The following is a 21,187-nucleotide window of genomic DNA, read 5'->3' as shown; positions in this document are numbered from 1 at the left end:
TTACTTGCAAGTAATTACTTGTTGGTGTACAGTACTGTAGGTGTACTTACTTACATCTACTGTACTCCGTACAATCCGGAAAGCATGGGGTGGGGAGTAATACAAGCAACACATGTACTTGCAACACTCCAACACTCCGTACTTAATGTACACTGGTAATACTGCATGTAAAATACGGCATGTGCTTGTAAGTACTCCGTACTGTAGGTGTACTTACTGTATGTACTACGACGGCGCTGTAAGTACGGCGCAAGCTACTAGGTAATTACAGAGTACTCCGTACCAAGGTACGAAAATGGCAGTGCTTACTTCTGCATGGACTTAATACTTACTCTACAGTACAGTAAGTGCACAGTATCGGTAGCGAGCAGTGGTACTGGCACAATCAAGCGCAATGCCTGAGAAAAAACTGCACACACCTCCCATTCCGGCTACCCCACCACCGCGACTCACCCACCAGTCGTCCAATTTCGAGTCATGTCCTGCGTTGCGACAGAATCGCTTCGAGGATTTGTTTTCAGCATCGATTCAAGTACTCCGTACAACCACTTCCACGGCAGTGGCTTTGTCGTCCATCAAGCGCCTGCCCCATGATGGCCATGAAGAATGTGATTTGGGGAGGGATGAATGCTTCGAGACCCCACTGCGCTTAAGCCATACTTACTTATGTGCCAGGGACTTTGTTCGCCGGACAATGACTAAGTTTGAGGTCTCGCACCGAAATACTCCGTGCATGAGATGCCATGTCTTTGTCTTTCTGCAGAAGCGCGGCGCGTGCTATCAGTTACTACTAGCGGGTGGCCTGGAGCCACTGACATGCACTGCTCCCCAGCTACCTTCGGCACCTTCGGGGTATCTGCGCCCTAGGGTGCGGTGACAACGAGGTCATGGCATTCATGCGTCAGTACAGAATATGGTATCGGTACGTGCATCGACACGACAGCCATTGTAGCATGTCATCGTCGCCACGATGCATCATGGCATGCACAAGCACGCAAAAAAGTCCGAGTCTCTCATGTCGGCAACTTCCAGGCCGCTAGCCTCCCCTCCCCCCCCCCCCCCCCGAACCCTCCTCCCCCACAATGGCGAAGCCTCTCTCACCAGACGCGCGCGACCGCGCACGGCGATCACCGAGCGGAAGGATGCGCGCCATCACGATAGTACGCCATGATAATTTCTTCCACAACCCGTTGTCCTCCCGCAGCAAGTCGGCGACGGGCAGGCAGCGCTTCATCCCGTCCCATGTGGGGCTCGCTGCCATCACGTTCGAAGCCAGTGCCAACGCCTTCGCACCCGATGTCAACGAGCTACCCTGCACCTGGCATGTCACACGCCACACCTCAGGCCACCGTCGGCCTCAGTTGTACGTCGTGCGTAGTACGCAGCAGAGGCAGCCCCCGAAGTCTTTCCGCCCATGAGAGTCGCAGCACAGGCAGCCCCCGAGTCTTCCCGCCCATGAGAGTCGCAGCTACCCTGCACCCAGCATGTCTTGCGTCACACCATCGTCGGCGTCCATCCTACGTGTTGCGTACGGACGCAGTATGTTGCCGAAGCAAGGTCAACGCTTGCGAAAGAGGCAAACTTGATGAAAGTCACCATGCCGTGTGCCGTGTGAGACGAGAGCAGTGCCCGTAAGCCCGGCCGTCGTGGGTTGGTATTGAGCCTCAGGGAGGTACCGACACCTTCGCCAGACGCGTGATGAATTGTTGATACCCAACCTCGAATGATGCCATCGCACCCCACCTCGCCGAGAACATTGATGGAGCGAGTTTTGGCGAGAAACCAGTCACCGGCATGAAGTATGTTACGGATACACGACCGGCAAGATCAAATAAGCTCAACTTGCTAGACTATGTACTATTACCCTACCAGAACGTCACTTGGTTGCCCGCCGCCAGGAGCAACCTGCTACCCCTCAGACCGTCGCCTGCCTCGTAGTCCTTCATAAAATCATCTCGACGCACACAAATCCAGCGCGAATGACGCAGTGCGGTGCAGAAAGCCGTGGTGGTATCGTGGCCGCAACGCGACAAACCGAGGTAATGACCTAGCCCAGGCCGGAGAATAGCATGTACAGAAGAACAGATGGATGCGATGACGCTGAGTATGAACCAATATGTCCAACGAGAGAAATGTCGACGCCTACCGATGCCTCGAGTTGTGGTGAAATTGCCCAGGGGCCGTGTCCGCTCCGGGCGAAATGTGACGGGATAAATGGCGACAAGGCCGACGTCGGCGCCTTATTGCGCCTGTGAGATCCGGCGCGCAACGGATCCGCACCGTCGACGATGCGAACAAGTGCAGCCGTTCGTCGCTCGGCCTCGGCGGCAAGGAACGGCCGTGACGATCCCCCGCGGGAGAAACCGTGCCCACAAAAGCCCGCCACGTCCCAACATGCATGCATGCATTTATGCATGCCCGCCGATTGCCGTCGGCCGTCCCTACAGTCGACTCGTCTGAGATTGTGACTGATCGCCAAGATTGAGCCAGCTCATGTCGGATGATGTGGCGGCCATGGAAAGCTGCGGCTGCTGGCTCACTCCCGAAGGAGGCTGAGGCGCGGCAGAAGTGTCGGCATCCAACGTCGCTCCGTAGTAGTAGCTCGGCACATGGGAACCGTCGGCCGCTCCGTCGGCGCGCCACGCCTTGCCCGCCTCGGCCGGGTCCCAGTGGTCGTTGACGCTCTCGGGGATGCCGCTCGAGTAACCCGACGAGGTCGCCGACGCCGGGCGCTCGATCTTGCCCGACAGCCCTTCCGCGGGCAGCTTGCTGGAAAACTCGGCCACCACGGGGCTGCCCGAGTTCACGCTGTTGACCGAAGGCCGTCCCTCGAACCCGTGGGCTTCAAAGTTCAGGGGTGGAACCGTGGCCGAGTCCTGCGTCGCCCTGGAATGGTTGCTCGGCCCTTCCGAGTAGTGCGAACTGTGCTCCGACGTGCTCGTGTTCCTCTTGCCCGAACCGAAGCCGAGGATCTGGAGGGCGCTGCCGCCGGACCAGTATTTGTTCCAGCCCGAACTCCTTCGAGTGCCGTCTCGCGGCTCCAACCGGTCGTTGCGCGGTCGAGGGTCCACCGACGGATCAAAGGCCACGCCCCGGTCATCGACGCCGGCAAAGGTTGGCTGATCCGTCGTCTGGAGGATAGGCTTGCTGATGGTGCTCTTGAGCTGCTTGCGTTCGGAGCTGGCCAAACTTCGCATCGAGTCGTCGCTCGCTTTCCTCGACAGTCCCGTCCTCTCCTTTCCCATGCGGCCCATCAAGATGGCCATCGAGTTATACGAGTCCTGCGACGCTTGCGGGTAGTGCCCGCGGAACTTGCCGGCCAACTTGGCAGGCTTGGTGCTCTTGGTGAGCCCGGCCGAATCCTTCTCGCTGAACCGCGCACCGTTGCCGTGGCCTTCCTGGCCGCCGCTTTCGGCATGCTTCTGGCGTCTGGCACGACGTCGAAGGAGCAGCAACACGAGACCGAGCAGTGCCAAGAATCCAACAATAGACCCCAGCGTGATGCCGAGAATGACATTCGTGCCCGGACCAGAGCCTTCGCTTTCGGAAGCCGAGGCGGCGAGAGCCGATGTCGTCGGCGTGGCCGCCGCGCCTTCGATTGGCGGCGACGAGGTCGATGCCGGTGAGAGGCTCGTCGACGTCGACGAGACCGACGTCGTGGTCGAGGCTTCGGACAGAACCGTTTGTGTCCTGTCTCCCAACAGTTCGGTGGCGTTGACCCATGCATTTTTGCTTGTGTCGAAGATGGCGAGTGGCTGTTCGCTGTTGCCCCCGGAGAACACGACCATCCCGTTCGGACCCTGAGCGACGGCAAAATTCTTTCTCGTCACCGTCGGCGCGAGCGTGGCGTTGTACTCTGGCCAATCGTCCAAGGAAAGATCCCGTTTGCCTTGGGTCCCCGAGGCAGCACCGGTACTGTTCGTGACCGGTTTCGCGTCGGCAATCGGTGCACCGTTGGCCGCCAGCAACACCAGACGGTCGACCCGGTTGGGCGACTGGCCAAGATCGAACGTGTACAGGCACTTGGACCCGTCGTCTCCGGAGACGAGGACGGCTTGCATTGATGTCGCATCCTTGAGGGGACTGGCCAGTCCCGCACCCGAGTCTCTCCAGCGAGCGGTGGGATTGAATAGCCAGACCCTGGCATGCAGCAGATCGGTTCCGCCACCTATGACGGCGGCGTCGGCAGCAGACCAACCCATCAGGGTGGGGGAAATGGCGGGAGGCGCAATCGACTCGTACCCGCGGACAGCAAACGGCTCCGACGCCTGAATGGTAAAGGTTTGCGTCGAAGGGTTGCGCTCGCGGGCCTGGCTCCCGGCGTAGACGAGAATGGAGTCGTCGGCTTGGATGTAGGTGGACGCGTGCCATTGCCTGTCCTTTGTGACCTCGTCCGTGAGCTCAATCGTCGTCCACTTGCCGGTGGAATACGTGTACTTTTGGAGGCCCGAGTAGTCGCTCGAATCCGCCTTGCCGCCGACGACGTAGAAGCCGGCCTGGCTGGCGTTGGTCGGCGTCGACCCGACACACGTGGCTCCCGTCACCTTGACACCCATCGGCAGCCGACTCCACCGCGCACTGTCCTCCAGCGGTATTGACAAGAAAGCATTGCGTGAGTAGGAATAAAGCGTGTTGTCGTAAATGGCAGTGCAGGAGTTGTCGAGAGAAGCCGGTGGCTTCGGGACCGACATCTTTGCAACGCCCCTCCCCCCTCTCCAGGGCAGGTGAGCAGATGGTGCCGAGTCTGGGCGACGATAAGATTAAATGAATTTGTTGGCTCGCAAATGAGTGCTCATAGCATCACCGTCTGGAAATAGAACTCTCGAAAGGCAGATACGTTGGCGTCGTGAGCTCCGGGGTACCATTGGCGACTGGCAAGCAAAGGGGACCGGGATTGCCGAGAATTTCAAAGTGGACAATGGCAGGCCACGGCGACGACGAACCAGAGGCAGCGACGGAAAGCAGGCTTGGCACGCGTATAGTGGCGTGATTTTGGCCGATCGGTGGCAATGAACAGGCGCGTCGGTACTTGGCTGAAGTGAACGGCAGCGGCAGCGGCAGGGAGCGGAGGGCCAACTGGGGGACCGACGTTGAAGGGCGACGCAGAAAAATACCGGATGAGCCTTGGAGGAGGACCTCGACGCTTGGGAGAGGCACAGGGACACGCCTGGTTGGTGGGTGGCGGAAGCAATGGCGAGCGATTCTCCGTCGCGTTTCCTCGTCCTTCCCTCGCCGTGCCACGAAGTCGGTCGGATGGAGGCTGAGGGATGCCGTGATATGCACGATCAGGCTCGGATCACTGGGGCGCGAGAGCGTTGCGGACCCGAGTTGTTGTCGTCGAGGCGAGCGTCAAGCGAGCCAAACAGAAAGGCCGAGATGGCTCGGCGGGAGGGCGGCGGCGGATGCAGGCTGTGCCCCGACAATGCCACGGTGGACGGTGGAGGATGTGATCAAACGTGTGATTGTCCAACGTCGGATTGCTTGCGTCGAGGGGACGCGACAGATGTCGGGGGATGATATCAACGGCGTCCTTGGACTGCCGGCAGAACGGGCAAAAGGCTGGAGGATCGGACCGGCAGAAGGCTCCTCGTGGAGTGTGAAGAGGGAAGGAGGAGTCAGTGAAGGATGAAACATACGAGCGCGGCAAGGACGCTGGGCCGTTTGCGAGGCAGGATGGAGCAGGAGGAGAGGGGAGCGAGAGGAGAGTGGGTGGACTGGCGGGAAGCTCGAGAGGACCGATCCCCCCCTGGCATGGGAAGGCTGCGAGACACGAGGAGGTTCCGCTGTGCCTACCCATTCGACAGGGTGGGGATGCCCTGGACGAGACGTGTGTGTGTGCCTGTCCGGACGAGCACAACTCTCGCTGTTCCTGCCAGGGCGCCGAGGTTCCCAGCCAATGAGCGTGCGTTGGTGGCGTTCCATTGCGCTGTGGCACAAGGTCCCGCACAACAACACGGTACCTCGCATTCCCGCGCTAGCGCAGCGGGGGGGGGCATCGGTACCGCGTCGGTAATCGGTAGGGGGCACTCGAAACCTGTGCAATCCCTGTCTTGCCTTGCGGCGGTGGCGACGAGTGTTGCTCGTGCCTGGGGGCTGGCGTTGCGAGTCTTCCGCTCGACCCCCCTGGATTCGAGAACGAGCGGCGTGTCCTCTCATGGCCTCTGATTATCCGCAGCAGGCGCAGGTACGGAGTATTATGGATTGCACCAGTTTGGAGCACTGTGCTCGCAGCGCACCCACATGCATGGGGTACGGAGTACGGTCCTCCGTGCCCGTATTACTTGTAAGTACTCGTACATATCCCTCGCGCTCGTGCTCCGTCCCCCAACACCTGCAGCACCTGCAGCACCTGCAGCACCTGCAGCACCTGCTTGCAAGTACACCTACAGCGCAGCGCAGCACTGGCTGCAGTGGCATTGTTGTTTTGCAAGCACCAATCGTCGGCCTATCACGGTCCGCCCGTTCGTGCCTTGACGGCGCAAGCTAGTGTCCAGCCATGACTGAACTCGGTGACGCGCTTCCCGACCAACAAGATGGGATCATGCATTCATGATCCATTCGCCATGGCGGGCGCAGGCTCAGGGGTCAAAGGGTCGGCAGCACGGCTGACTGATGCACGCGGCCGGTCCCCTCCTGGTACCGTGCAGCAGGCAGTAACCATCTCGCCATCACGGACCACGTTCACAGGTGCCACTGCGCTGGATCCGCCATCCATACATAAGGGTACTTACTGTACTCCGTACATGCAGAAAGGTACCGTACATATGTACATATACATGCGCTTGCTCTACAACTTGCACCTGCAAGTACATGCTTACTTACCAGGTGTCTTGGGCACGCTATACGCCGTTTTACTGGCCTATAGTACTTGAGAGCTTGCATGTGCAGTGCCAGACCAGAGTACCTACTGTAGGTACTAAGGTAGGTATCTACAGTAAGTAGAAGTAGGGGAACGAGCATGGTGCGCGTGTACTCGCACGGAGTACGGAGCAACGATGGAATACCAACTACGGAGTACAAGTACAGTAGCTGTACCAGTAATACGTGCAGTAACTGTACTGGTAGTACGTGCGAGCCCCTCCGCCGGTTGCAAAGGGTGAGGTACTTTGTCTACTGTACAGTCGTCGGATGGTGGGCGGAGGAGGCTTGCTTGCTTCTTCTTTCCATTGCGACCAGACGATGCACGATGGAAGCCATAACTCGTGTGGATGCTGGTGCGAGCACGCTCGTTCGTCCCTTGGCACCCGTGTCTCATGGGGCCTATGAAGAAAAAGCACCGAGCACGGAATACCGAGGACTACATGCCAGACTTTGGGGCAATATAATATAGGAGCCCTATCGCGACCGGCTCGCCGCTTTCCCGTCACCGTACTCGTGCACCCAAGTAGTGCTGTAAGTAGGTACCGTACGGAGCACGGTGGGATGACGCCCCATCGCATCGCCTGAAGACGCGACAGGCCACACTGTCTTTGTTGACCAAGCACACGGTGAGCGGGCCATATCAGCGAGGAATTCGAAAACCAGCGATTGCCATAGATGATTGACGGAACAGCAGCTTCAAGACTTTGGATTGATCATGATGGCTGGCGTCGAGCATGGCCATGCCGTGAACCGACCGCCGTGGCATCAATGCACTCATCCAAGCAAGTACGTGGGCAAGGAACTACCTAGTACTTAAGGTACAGTAGGCATATAGCAGGCAATAGCATCAGTGCGCAGCACCTAAGTACTAGTACTCATGCCACGACCTTGCAGCGTCGGTGGTTGGTTGTGCTTGCATGTACTTCGCACTTGTACGCAGTAATTACATGCGAATGCTTAGGTACCTAGTAGTTGCCTGTACCCTCATTTAGCTGCTGTTTCTTGCGTACGGGCAGCACCGAATGCCGCATAATTACAGGTACCTAGTACGTACGGTACTGTACCTACGACCATGGTAGGCGACAAGGGTCTCGCATGCTGCACTAAATCCTGAAACACGCCAGGCCAGCCAGGGCGCCCTGCCCAGCAGAGTGGGAGTCACCACCCGTCACCACATATTACCCCGCTATCCTTTTTGCATTGTGCGTTGTCTAACAGTACAGTGCTTGCAGTACCCCGAACGGTTGGTAGAATCCAATAACCTTCATGAGACCGAGGTGAGCATGCGGGCTCCGTCCTTGCACTCCGTACTGTACAAGAATTTGGTGTCCTGTACTTCATCGCCGGCTCAAATGAACGTGGAAATCTTGGACCCTTGTCACACGACCTTCAATACCTTGTAGCCTGCCAATGACAGACCACACCCCCTGCTGGCAACCAATATGGGGGAATACAGTAATTACGGACTGCTCCGTAAGTGTAAATGTACATGTGCTGCTGATGCAGGAGTAGACGGAGCCAGGCTGGCGGGCTCCAACCTTGTGTGCCGGTACTAGGTATTACAGTACTAATTTATTGGTTGGGCATGCCCTGGAGCACTTAAAGCAAAAGCTTAAAGTGCTTAGTACTTAATAGTAGGCACATTAAGTACATGTAGGTGTTGTAACGGCTACTGCCTAGCGCCGTGCTCTGTACATTGTACGTGCTCGTACGGAGCACTTGCAGTAATCAAATACTTAAACCTGCTTGTACTGTACTGTACTTACTGTAGTGCGGAGTAAACGTGCAAGTCATCCCCAGTGTGTACAAGTAAATATTGACGCATTTCAGTACTCCGTCCGTCAGCGTAGAGTACAAGCATTGAGGCATCTTCACGGCAAAGAAATACGGATACTCATACTCTTCTACTCCTTACTGCCGTGAAGTGCTCCCACCGTGAACCCACAGTACGTACTACCAGCACCTGCTTAGTCCTGCAACAATAATAATTGGGAGAACGTTGCATCTCGTACACGAGTACACACGAGCACTCGAATGCAACTTTCGCTTCCGCTTCAATGGCTGTGCAGCATTGTGAGACTACGTGCCGCTCGGTCATCTTCCATCGCCTTGATGAAGTGTGGGTGAGGAGCGACGAGACAGACGCACAGTCTCAGCCACAAACTCGAGCCCACCAGGATGCTACTCACAGACTGTCCGAGCGAAATCGCTTTGGCTCACCTCCGTTTCCCCTGTGTGATTTGTGGCATCCTGCCCACGAAGCCAGCAAGTCACGAAACTGCATCGAATGGCCGTCGAGCCGTCATTCACAAGCAGCAACATCACCCATCGACCTTGACTCCTGGCTGCATCATTCCTCACCAGCTGTCCGATGTCCGCTGTCCGCTGTCCGCTGTCCGATGTCCGCTGTCCGATGTCCGCTGTCCGATGTCCGCTGTCCGATGTCCGATGTCCGCTGTCCGATGGCCGCTGTCCGATGGCAAGCTCCCCCCCCGGAGAAGCCGCGGCACGGCAGCCAGCATCCAGACTCCGAATCGCGCCACACACGAGTGAGTGATGGGGTTGGCGGCAAAGCAAGCCATTGTTTCTTTTCAAGACATGACCACGTACGGAGCAATGTTCGCGGTTCTCAAGCTCAACCAATCTTCCAGCCGCTTCTCGCAAGCAACCGATTGGCACCTTGTCCAGCGTTGTATCTCGCCTGGCGAGCCTCGTTGCCCTTGCCATCTCATCTGTTCTTGCTTTCATTCTTGATCATGTACTCTCTATCCGCACATCTCTCAAGCACAGGTAACCTAGCTCTTATCGTGCGGCGTGTAATCTGATGTCGGCCATTCCTTGCAGTTGCCTGCCCATTCTCTATGAACCCATCCCCAATGCAGCCTTCAGAAACCGCACTACCCCGCTAGGCCTCTAGTTGTCGTCTCTTCCTCCCAGTCGCATCGTGGCGTAACCAGACATACCCAGCCACCGAATGTGGAAATCGTCGACATCCGCGAACCCGCTTCGCCATCCATCCTTGTCGCCCGTCAACCCATGCCTTGGCCCGGCGAGACATCAAGGAGCAAAAGCCTCGGCCGGCAGCGACGCCTGCAAATGTCCGTCAGTGGTTTGATCATGCTTCCCCGCTTCGCAGGGACGAACCTTTTTCTCGTTGAAGATGACCAGTGCCTTGTCAAACTGCCATTCGACCTGCGACAAGCACATCTCCGAGTACTCCGGCACCATGCCCGTTTGCCTTGAAAGCTCGGCGATCAAGGTCTGGTGTTGGTCGTTCACCGCCGGCACCGGCGCGGCGGCCGGCGCGGCAAAGACGTTCGGGAGGGCACTGTACGCTCTCAGGGAGAGCATGTCGCTCACCACGCGGATCGGCCCTCTGCTGGCGTGCCCAGGGCCGAGGACGAATGTGCGTGAGAAGCTTCTCTTGCCCGTCGTTCCGGATCTCTGATCGTATTCGTCAAACTCTCCGTGGACGGCAATGATCAAGCCATCAACCCCCACCCGTGCTTGCCCGTTGGGATCGGCCAAGCCCGGAAGGGGATGGCAATCCATTATGTACTTGCTCAGGTCCTCCTTGATGTTGGGGTGCTTTGTGAGCGGAAGACTCTTCCACAGTTCGTGGATGACACTGGCGCCTTTGAAGAGTCGCTGCACGCGGGCGTTCTGATGAGTGATCTTGATCAGGTTCCTCGAGACTTTGATGTAGGAAGCCCACGGCAGCGGTGCGGGCGCATTCGAGTCTCTAACCGATTGCGTATCGATTGCGACCGAGAATTGGCTGTCGTCGTCGTAAAGTCGGGACGCCAAAGCTTGCCGATCACCGTCGTACGACGTGAAGAACTCCAAGAGAAAGTTCTCCCCGATGCCGTTGACGTCGCGAAAGTCCGGTCCGCTCTGCGGGATTGGCTTTGGTTTCAACGAGGCCTCGAGCTCGGCAATCTGCTCCGCCGTGCGTACTTCTGTACCGTTAATGTTTTGCAGCTTCGGGAACCATTGCAGAAGGGTGGCGTGGCAGTTGGTGTCGGCAGTCTCGATGGGGTTGCCGGCCATGTAGATGGTGACTAGTTCTCTGAATTTTCCCTTCCAGCAGTCCATGGCCTGCATGCTGGCTATCTGGTTGCCGCTCAAGTCGAGATTCTTTAGCTGCGGAAACGTGGTTGCCACCGTCTCGACTTGCGAGATGTCATCGATGCTGTTGTTGGCAAGGCTGATGCTTTCGACGGCTTCCTTCTTCTCCGCAAGCGTCTTGAACAGACTATCGCATATGGCCATGAGCCCCTTGAAGGTCTTGAGCGCCCTGTCACGGCTCTGGAACATGCCAAGCGTCACCAGCTCCGCGTCCGTGGATAGCGCGTCGAGCTTGAGCAGCTTGCTTGCGCCAATGTATCGTTGGCTGAGGATTGACTGCAGCTTCGCCCTCAGCTCCTGTGTTTCCTTGGATTCGGTAGCCTTGTTGGCATGCGGAACGCTGTCGTTGGATTCGACAATCTCAAGCTGCGTTCCGGCAAAAGTAAACGAGTTAAGCTTGATAAGCTCATCCGCATCGTCTTTGCTAGCTCCGATGAAGACGTAATCGCCAGCAGCGTGTGACTAAGGTCCGTTAGCAACGTTGCGGAAGTGCGGACAACGCGGGGAGGGAGTCGTGGACTCTGTTCATTTCAGAAAAATCCGAGGCACGAACTCGTTCGAACTGCTGAAAGTATAACTAGTATATTTCGGTGCGTCGACGCCCTGAAAGTTGTCATCACGTGGACTTACCCTTCGAATCATGACAGATCGAGAATGTTGTCCGCCAGCGAATGAGGACGCCTTTCTCTCCAGGAAACTGAGCAGATCGCTTAGCCCCCCGTCTTGATTTCTTGCCGCTTTGCTCTGCTTCAGGCCGCGGACACGTAGGTAGGTCAGGTCGGTGGCCCTTCCTCTGCCTCTGGCTGACCTCGTCGTCGCCGGATCCGAAATTCGGGAGGAGAGAGTGGAAGAGTCGACGTCCTTCAGGTGCCTGACGATGTTTTGGGACACCCTAGAGGCGCCTCGCGGGTTTCGGCTCGTTGCGGGACGTGCAGACTGCCTGGCTCTCGGCGCGCTCGACTCAGCATTTGTTCTGGCCCGCTTGGCCGCCGTGTCCATGTCCAGATCTCCGTCGCCGTCGATTTTGGTTGCACCCTTGCGCTTCTGAATGCCGCCCCTCGAGCTAGGCTTTGCGGAGCCACCTCTGGCATCACGACCGGGCCTGGAGGCTCTGGGTCCGCGTGGTGCCATGGCTGTTGTTGTTTGTTGGACCAAAAGCTTCTTCGATATCCACCTGCCGAGTGAGAGCTGTTGCAAAAGTGGCACAAAAGTACGATGCAGCGCAGTGCAGCGCAGAGCAGAGCAGATAGGGCGTGAGCGAGTCGTGCTTGCAAGATTGACCAGCAAGCTCGAACCGGGGTGTGTGTTACTGCCTCCTCAGTGGATGTCGGTTTGCTTTGCTGGTCGCTTATATTCTTCGACGGACGAGGGATCCGGCGACTTAATGAGATTGCTCAAAGGCGGACATGAGCATCCTCGCGGTGCTTCGTGGTGTGAACGAGGAAGGCCTTGCACGAAGATTGAACGACGGCTAGTCGAGGATGATACCGGAACGAGCGGACACTCCAGGTAGCAGACAAGGAGCGATTCTGCTCAAATCCGTCTCTTTTTTGGTGCTTGACGCAGCAGCGCGTGTGGCGCAGAATGATTATCGTTGTGTTGTTTGCGTGAAGAAGGATGGAGACGGAACCAAGACTGGCTTTGCAGTCAAAAGCCAATGTACTAATGTTGGGTGACGTTTTCCGAGCAACGCAAAGCCCCACTTTACTCTGGCAAGTCACCCGATGCCTTGTTGCTGCTGCTGTTGACTCACTGCTTCCTATCAGCAGAGAATAAATACAAAAAGTGAATTGAAATTATTTATTAAACTTATAATCCTATGTAATTTTCCGTGCTCAATATGCTGGAAATAGAATAGGTTGGTCCGCGAATGACGGAAGAAGGTTTGCTGAACTGATTGCTCACGTGACAGGGCATCTCTTTCGTGTCTCAACCATCGCATTGCGGTGCTGGCCCAACCACGTCCGCGCGTAGAGTGGATGGTAGCTATGACCACCAGCGCGTTTGCAGTATCAAAACTGCAACTGCCTGCCATCTCCCCTGATTCTGCCGGCTGAAATTTGCGCCAGAGAGATGCGAAATCATACCTCGAACTTCCGGTACGGCCTTGTCACCGGGATCCTCTTGGGAGCAGCCTCCATTCTCCGCCATGGCCAACGATGAGTTTGACGATGAGTTTGACGACGACATTGATGACCAAGATTTCCTCTCGGCCTTTGATCAAGTTGATTCAGGTATTTTCAAGAAGCCAGGGACACAGAAGAAGTCTACACTAGGGGCGAATGCTACCCAGCAGATTGCACATCCCAAACCTGCCACCGCGGCCGTCGCCTCGTTGGTGCTCGACGGCTTGTCATCCGGTGACTTCTGCGCTGAACCTGAGCGACAGGTTCCCGCACGAGTTTCAGCAGGATGGATGCAAGAATCCAATCGGCCATCAGCGCGCACTGGGCTTACCCGTGCCAATTCCTCGACATACCGACAGACAACACTCTGGGGAACTGACGCATTGGAGGGGCCCACACAATCGTCTCAACCAGCCGGTGCAAGAGTTTATAGGGGAGACCAAGCGCGTGAGGAGCCTAGCCATCACGAGCTTGACCTTGAGGCCATGAAGACTTGGGTGTTCCCAACCAACCTCGGCACCATTCGAGACTATCAGTTCAGTATCGTCAAGAATGCACTGTTCAACAACACGCTCGTAGCGTTGCCTACTGGCCTTGGGAAAACCTTTATTGCCGCCACAGTCATGCTGAACTTTCACAGATGGACGAAATCGGCAAAGATTGTCTTTGTGGCGCCAACGAAGCCGCTCGTGGCACAGCAGATTGACGCGTGCTACCATATAGCTGGCATCCCCCGGTCCGAAACCACCCTCCTCACGGGAGACATCCCGCCAGCCTTGCGAGTGGATGAATGGGCAACGAAGCGCGTCTTCTTCATGACACCGCAGACACTCCTCAACGACCTCTCACATGGTTATGCCGATCCAAAGAGCATCGTGCTCATGGTCATTGACGAGGCTCATCGTGCCGTCGGAGAGTATGCGTACGCAAAAGTCACCAAACTCATCCGTCGATTCTCAACAAGCTTCCGCGTGCTGGCTTTGACTGCAACCCCAGGCTCCAAGGTAGAGACCGTCCAGGAGATCCTCGACAACCTTGGCATTTCCCACTGTGAGATCCGGACGGAGGATTCCATCGACATTCAGCAGTACGTCCACCAGAGAAACATTGACCAGATGGTCCTCGAACCGTCAGATGAAATGAACCTTGTTAGCGAGCTCTTCACGGAGGCGCTGAAGCCTCTGGTCGACAAGCTGAGCGCCCAAAACATATACTATGGACGAAACCCAATGGCACTTACTGCGTACGGCCTAATGCAGACACAGCGGGAATGGTTCGCAACGCGCGGGCATACTGCCAACCAAGGCATCCAGTTTATGATGAGAGCAATCTTCGGCGTCCTTACGAGCCTGGCTCATTCAATAAAGCTGCTAAACTATCACGGCATCAAGCCCTTCTATGACAACCTCGTCGACTTCCGCAGTGAACAGGAAGGAAGGGGAGACAAGGGATCGAAATATAAGCGACAACTCGTCGAGCACCCGAGCTTTCAGGACATGATGAAGAAAATTTGCACCTGGCTCAAGACGGACGGCTTCGTCGGGCACCCGAAGCTGACGGCGTTAGCGGACTGCGTCTTGAACCATTTCATGGATCGGGGCGAGGGCTCAGGAACGCGAGTCATTGTATTCAGCGAGTACCGAGATTCCGCGGAAGACATTGTTCGCATGTTCAACAAGCACAGGCCACTCATCAAAGCAAGCGTCTTCGTCGGTCAGGCCGACGGCAAACGAGGAGAGGGCATGAAGCAGGCGCAACAGATTGCGACGATTGACAAGTTCAAGAAGGGCGAGTTTAACGTCTTGGTCGCCACGTCTATTGGCGAAGAAGGACTTGACATTGGCCAAGTCGATCTAATCGTCTGCTACGACGCGTCGGCGTCCCCGATTCGAATGCTGCAGCGGATGGGTCGGACCGGCCGAAAACGAGCCGGGCAGATTGTCCTGCTCCTGATGAAGGGCAAGGAAGAAGATCAGTTTGCCAAGTCCAAGGATAGCTATGAGAAGATGCAACAGCTCATCTGTGAAGGGAGCCGCTTCGAATTCCCACGAGAGCATTCGAAGCGCATCGTTCCTCGAGACATTCGCCCCGAGGTAGACAAACGACAAGTCGATATACCGGTGGAAAATACCCAAGATAATTCGCTGCCGGAGCCCAAGAAGCGGCGAGTGCCAGCTGGGAAGAAGAAGCCACCGAAGAAGTTTCACATGCCGGATGGAGTGGAGACTGGCTTCCAGACACTGTCGCATTTCATGGGCACGGGAAAGAAAGCCAGGAAGGCGGAGCCGCAGCGAAACAGCGAACTGGACGACGTTGTGGATGTACCTGAGTTGAGGAGCGTCGTGCTCACGCAAGAACAAACGCTGGAGTTGGACCGCTCTTACCGAGATTTGCCATTCAATCACAGCGTGGTTGAGGAGGCGTCCATGCCCAACCTGGCGGCATACCCTAAGCTGCAGAGGACGCTTCAACCGGTCGTTAACGTGAAGCACGGCCAATTTACAAAGCGATGCGTGCAAGCTTTCGGCAGAATGGGCACAACGCCTGACGGGCTGTTGAGGCCTTGCCGGACGGTCGACAGCAGCAACTACCTGGAGGTACCGGCCAAGCCGTTTGTGAACTCTGATGGGGAAGAGGAGACCGAGCATGGTTCGAGAGGAGGGGACGAGAGGCAAGTCCACATGACCGGGAAGCGAGCACCACCGCATGCTCGTTCTCGTGGTCGCGATTCTGAAGATGAGCCGAAACGGAAGAAAAGGAAGACGGCCGACGGCACAGCTCCCTTGCGTCCACCTCGAGAGGAAGATGTGGAGGACACGGATGGAGATGATGAGGAGACGGACGAGCCTGGCTTGCCAAAACGACTCAAAGGGCGGCGCAGACCTCCGAAGGGTGGAAAGGCCCAGGGCAGATATGGCAAGGGCGGAATCAACAGCGACGAGTTGGGCGATGATTGCGTGCGAGACAGCGACATGATGGAAAGCAGCGGTTCGGACGACGGATCGGATCTGCAAGATTTTGTCGTGGCCGACAACCAGGCAACCTCGAGCATGATGAACTCGCAGACTACGTTGGCCGCTTCTCCGTCAAGCCAAAGAACACATCTGCGGCAACAAGACGAGCCATTCTTTGTGCCCACCCATTTCTCCGCGACACAGGACAGCGAGGGGATTCCGGACGTCGAGACGTTGATGGGCACGACGCAGAATAGCAGACAAGGCGGCATCGATGGTGACTCGGAGGCCGAATCGGCGAATATTACGGCTCGAACGGCTCGAACGGCTCGGGCCAGGCGTCAACTGTTGGACAGCGACGGCGACAGCGACGCGTAGTGGGCATGCACCCCTAAGTCGCACAGCACGGCCTATGGATGGATAGCACGGCGGTTTGGCACGCGGCGGAGTTGATCGAAGGTATCCTAGTGGAACATGTATACATTGACCAGGATACAACTATCTCGTTTTGGTTTTTGAAAGGTAACAAATGCCGCGACACGAGAACGAATCTCGTGCGGCAAATGTGGATATTCAGACCTAACTATCTGGACATGGTCAGCACCAATATTCATTGAGCGCATGCATGGGATGAACGAGAGAGCAACGCCAAATGGCAGACAAGAAAGATCTCGATATCAGAAACCCAGTTTATAAGCACCACTCCCCTCGCCGCCACCAGCAGGCCGACGCTCGAGGATCCTCAACGCCCACCCAGCTGGCACCTGCATATGACGATGCGGGAAGGACACAACCGGGTGTTGGTAGCGGCGGGATCAACTCGAGGCCAGCTTCAAGCCGGGGCAAAGCATAGGGGCGTCTCAGACGGCTCTTCCTGTAGATATTGGTAGGGTTGTAGAAACAACATAATTCATCATGCGAGATCAAACGGAAAGAAACGACGGTGTGTGCAAAGGGAATGCAACTTACAAGTTGTAAGCACTCATTGCGCGGCTGGAGGTGGGAGCTTGAGCAGAAGTTGAAGGAAGCAGGTTGGAGAGCAAGGATGGAAAGGAAAAAAATAGAACAATAGGCGGGGAGCTGGGTGTGTTGAGGGTGGAGCACGAACCAACCACTCATATCGAGTTCTCCCGCACAGTCACAAGTATTGTGCAATTACTGTAATTAACACATTTATGAATTACAGTACTTGCTGTAAAATTTATACAACTAAGTACACCTACAACATACTGACGGAGTACTTGCACCTATAATATTACTTAGTATCATAGAAACACGCTTTTGTAAGCACGGAGTTTTGTAAAAACCGTAAACTGCTGCAGTAGACAGACAGAATGTCGAGTACCTTCTAATGTTTCGTGCTTGAAGCATCATGTTAGAAGGGTCCGCCACCCACAGAGAAACCACAGGTCGTTGGGGCTATATTAAACACAGTATTAATATATACTCCGTACTCCGTACATGTATATACATCGATTGCAGAGCGACGAATGTTGGAGTCGGAAAAGTAAATAAAATGGAATAATAATGCCTGGCCACGTTGACTCCCGCACACCAGTTGTGATTCGTGGTAGAGATGGATCGCCAGGCTTTTCGTACGCACTTCGTTTGAGGGAATACTGGCTATCCGATAATACTACACTATGAAAGAAAGCGTTACTAGCATGATACCATGCAGTCTGAGAAATAATCGGTATGAAGACTTCCTGAAATGTTTTTCTAAAATATTGCCCATGGAGTTGAGTGGCCTTGGCGCACAAGTGAACGAGGCATAGCAGGGAATTCGAGAAGGCCATCGTCCCTCGGAGCGCACGTACAAAGAATATGTACATGTGCTGTAATTAGCTACTCGAACTCGCTTGGGTCATGCATCTTGGTGAAGTAGCATGGTGTACGGAGTACATTGTAAAGCACATGTTCGGCCCGGCTCGTGTCACTTGTCAGGTCGCCGTTGTCAGCCCCGCCAGTCCCTTCTCTCCCATCCTCAACTTGTACTACCGGGCTTTGTAGTTTTCAGGTGGAAAGGAAGATAAACTGATACGTCTCCGGACCTGTTGTATTCGTGTCGACATCATGGGAGACGGGACGAAGATGGAAGATCCGCTCCTCCGGGGTGCCGCATTCATCACCGGCGCCGCCTCCGGTAAGCCTGACATACCGGCAAAGTGTACCTATTTGCCTCCAAAATCCAAGCAAAGACTCACGAGCTCGGACCAGGTATCGGAAAGTATACGGCCCTCGCCTTTGCCAAGCATGGCGTCTCCTGCCTCGCACTCGCCGATGTCAACCTCGACGCCCTCAACGCATCCGTTGAGGCGCTCAGGGAACAATATCCCCACGTCGAGACGCTGACGCTTCACATGGACGTCCGCAAGGCTGAAGAAGTGCAATTGGCTGTCTCTCAGGCTGTCGCCAAGTTTGGCCGTCTCGACATTGCCGTCAATAACGCTGGTGTCGGCGGAAAGACCCTTCTGACGCATGAGCTTGACGAAGCCGAATGGCAGCGTGTCATTGACATCAATCTCAACGGCGTCTATAGGTGCCAAAAGGAGGAGCTTTCCGTCATTAAAAGCCAAGGGTACGTTCCACACCTTTTAGTCTTTGTCTCTTGTCGCCCATGATCACTTGTCGTTCTCGTTTTGTCTCTTGTCTTCCCTCTTTAACCCTCTCATTGCCTTTCAGTCACCAACCTTCTCCAAACTACCCCCATCTACCTCAATCTCTCCCGGTCTCCTTCTCTAGTCACATAATTCTGTTTGCTCTTCGCAGGGACTTCGGTAGCAGGAGAGGACGCGGAGTCATTGTCAACGTTGCCTCCATGTACGGCTTGGGTTGCACCCAGAAGCCCCCTGTATCAGAGCGCATACACGGCAGCCAAACACGGTGCGTCATGAATATATTGCCACTTTTATAACACTGACGAAGAGAATGTGCACGCAGCCATCCTCGGATTCACCAAGGCTGATGCCAACGCCTACGCCCCAGACAAGATCCGCATCAATGCCATCTGCCCTGGATACGTCGCCACGCCGCTCACCCTCTGCGCCCCAGCCGACAGTCCGATCCACGAGCATGTGGCACAGACACCCATGCAGCGCATGGCCATGCCCGAAGAAGTCGCTGACAGCATTGTCTTTTTGGCCTCGCCAATGAGCAGCTTCATGCATGGTGCTGGGCTCGTCGTCGACGGAGGTTTCACCAGCATCTAACTCGCTCGCAATCCAAAACTTGCGGCACCAACGTGGAAAGCAATGGAGTAGTCTAGAGAAGGAGGCAACCGTTGCGTCGAGTCCTTGATATGTTTGTGCTGACTGATGCCATGTCGGCGTGGACTTTATTACTCAAACTTCATGGCCGTTCATGACACAGATATGTGGATGGAGGAGTCACATGGAAGATTTATTGCTGGCAATGCCTTTCCTGGCATGCTGCAACTTCGCTGCTGTGATTTGTTGTCATGGTGTGTGCGGCGGCATTGTTGTGATGAATGAGACTTTGTCGACCGAGAGCCCTCTCTTCAGACGGATAGCGCAACGCTGGCCGCAGTTTGTTCCATCCCGTCTGCTCCAACCTGCTATGGGCCAGTGCCCATTTGCTTCGCATGCGCCAGATGGTCAAGTTCCATGAGCCTCTGTTCAACCTACCGAGATCTCCTCCACGGGGTCGAGAATGCTCTCGATGTGACAGATATATTCGATGCCCAGGAAATGACATGAACTTGATGCTATGCCGGTGTTGTAGCCTCCCCTGCTTCATGGTAGACAAAATGGAGAGACCACAAGAGGCGCATTCCCTCGGAGACTGTGTTGTCCAGATACCCGTAGTGCATGATTGTACCGATAGGAAGTGTCGAGACCTGCACCTGGTCCGTCTTCGACCTGCTCGCCTTCTGCACCGCGTATACCTCCAGGACCCAAGCTTATTCATCACTCGACTCTGGGGTCGTTTCAGGCGTCCGTTTCGTCCATTTGATCCGCTGGGACAGTTTTAGGCATGACCTTTTGATCGTGACCCAGCACCACTGCCCTTTGTCGTTAGTATGACGCTTTGGGTGAGGAAGCTCTTGTCCGGGGTATATAGGCTCACATCGATCAAACAGGTAGTAGCTCGTCACGAGCAGAATAGGCAGCGCAATAATGGACGACAGCCATCTCCTCGCCGCCACTTTGTACCTCTGCTGATAGCTCTCATTATCCTGTCTCCGCTTTGAATCCTGCAGTTCCTTGTCGTTTCGTTCGGCCTGCCGCCTGATGCGTGCCGCCCGAAGGGCTGCTTCGCGCGCCACTGCTGCTTCTGCCGCGCATCGTCCTTCGTTGTCTTGCGTCGTGTCTGCAGGCCGACGGCTGCCTGCTACGCGCCCCGAGACTGGTGTGTTGCCGTTGCCGCCTCTGTTCATCGCTGGCTTTGTTGCTGCATTGCTATAAAATCGACCACTGCCGAGACCGCTGGCTGACTTTCCCAGCCGAGTGGCTGGTATCCGCAAACGCATCCGCATAGCCACCATTGTTGTCATGTCATCTGCGGCTGCTCGGCAAAGTTGTGAACCAAACACGTTCAGCGACGCCGTGGAATGATACCTGTGGCACCCAGCTCCCGTTATCTCCTCTTGTACGGAGTGCTGTGCTGTAATCACCATTGGGTAGGTTGTCATGATGGATGATCGTGGATACAATCGTGTCACGTGATATCGTCGTTATTTCGTGACGCTGCCATGCTTCGTCCAAGGGTCGTGCTCTTTTCTCCAAATGAGGAGGTTCTGATAGTATTTATTGGGATCCGAAGAGGTACATGAAGCTACATTATCGGAATGTGTACGAGATACTATCCGCACGCTTCCATACCAGAGATGTGTCGGGATATCAAGCATCGACGGTTACATGGATTCTCTGCCATCATGTTTGGAACCAAGGCCAAACTCTACTCCAGGGCCAATGAGCTTGATGGCAAAGACCTGGCTCAGACTCGACCCTGTCCCGGCTTTCTTTGGCCTCACAATGAAGATGCCTACCCACACAAATGACGCGTCAACGAAATTGCTCTTAAAAATCGTACATGCATGCTGGCGCGCCGCGTTGATGCCATCTTCCTCACCCCACCAGCAGTGTTTCCATGCCGCTA

At 55.7% G+C, this 21,187-nt stretch overlaps 5 protein-coding genes across 5 annotated transcripts; 2 read left to right on the top strand and 3 right to left on the bottom strand.

Annotated features, from left to right (window-relative positions):
* Positions 1-2,441: 2,441 nt before the first annotated feature.
* DCS_04684 (pre-mRNA splicing factor CLF1) lies at positions 2,442-4,691 on the bottom strand (the record flags this gene model as incomplete). The annotated part of the gene is made up of 1 exon (XM_040801991.1): positions 2,442-4,691. The coding sequence occupies one exon, from the start codon at positions 4,689-4,691 to the stop codon at positions 2,442-2,444; it is 2,250 nt and encodes a 749-aa protein (XP_040657024.1).
* A 5,227-nt stretch (positions 4,692-9,918) lies between these two features.
* On the bottom strand, positions 9,919-12,120 carry DCS_04683 (mRNA export factor mex67; the record flags this gene model as incomplete). Its single annotated transcript, XM_040801990.1, has 3 exons — positions 9,919-9,951; positions 10,006-11,451; positions 11,620-12,120. 3 exons carry the CDS (start codon positions 12,118-12,120, stop codon positions 9,919-9,921), a joined length of 1,980 nt encoding a protein of 659 aa, XP_040657023.1.
* A 1,018-nt stretch (positions 12,121-13,138) lies between these two features.
* DCS_04682 (ATP-dependent DNA helicase mph1) lies at positions 13,139-16,447 on the top strand (the record flags this gene model as incomplete). Its single annotated transcript, XM_040801989.1, has 1 exon — positions 13,139-16,447. One exon carries the CDS (start codon positions 13,139-13,141, stop codon positions 16,445-16,447), a length of 3,309 nt encoding a protein of 1,102 aa, XP_040657022.1.
* A 1,695-nt stretch (positions 16,448-18,142) lies between these two features.
* DCS_04681 (short chain dehydrogenase reductase family oxidoreductase) lies at positions 18,143-19,278 on the top strand (the record flags this gene model as incomplete). Its single annotated transcript, XM_040801988.1, has 4 exons — positions 18,143-18,212; positions 18,263-18,647; positions 18,839-18,920; positions 18,997-19,278. The coding sequence occupies 4 exons, from the start codon at positions 18,143-18,145 to the stop codon at positions 19,276-19,278; spliced, it is 819 nt and encodes a 272-aa protein (XP_040657021.1).
* A 738-nt stretch (positions 19,279-20,016) lies between these two features.
* On the bottom strand, positions 20,017-20,720 carry DCS_04680 (uncharacterized protein; the record flags this gene model as incomplete). The annotated part of the gene is made up of 2 exons (XM_040801987.1): positions 20,017-20,090; positions 20,156-20,720. The coding sequence occupies 2 exons, from the start codon at positions 20,718-20,720 to the stop codon at positions 20,017-20,019; spliced, it is 639 nt and encodes a 212-aa protein (XP_040657020.1).
* Between the last annotated feature and the right edge of the window lie 467 nt (positions 20,721-21,187).

The sequence above is a fragment of the Drechmeria coniospora genome, chromosome 02, assembly GCF_001625195.1.
Source record: "Drechmeria coniospora strain ARSEF 6962 chromosome 02, whole genome shotgun sequence".
Classification (NCBI taxonomy): domain Eukaryota; kingdom Fungi; phylum Ascomycota; class Sordariomycetes; order Hypocreales; family Ophiocordycipitaceae; genus Drechmeria; species Drechmeria coniospora.
The sequence above is the reverse complement of the archived record's forward strand: the minus strand, read 5'-3'. Positions and strand labels throughout refer to the sequence as shown.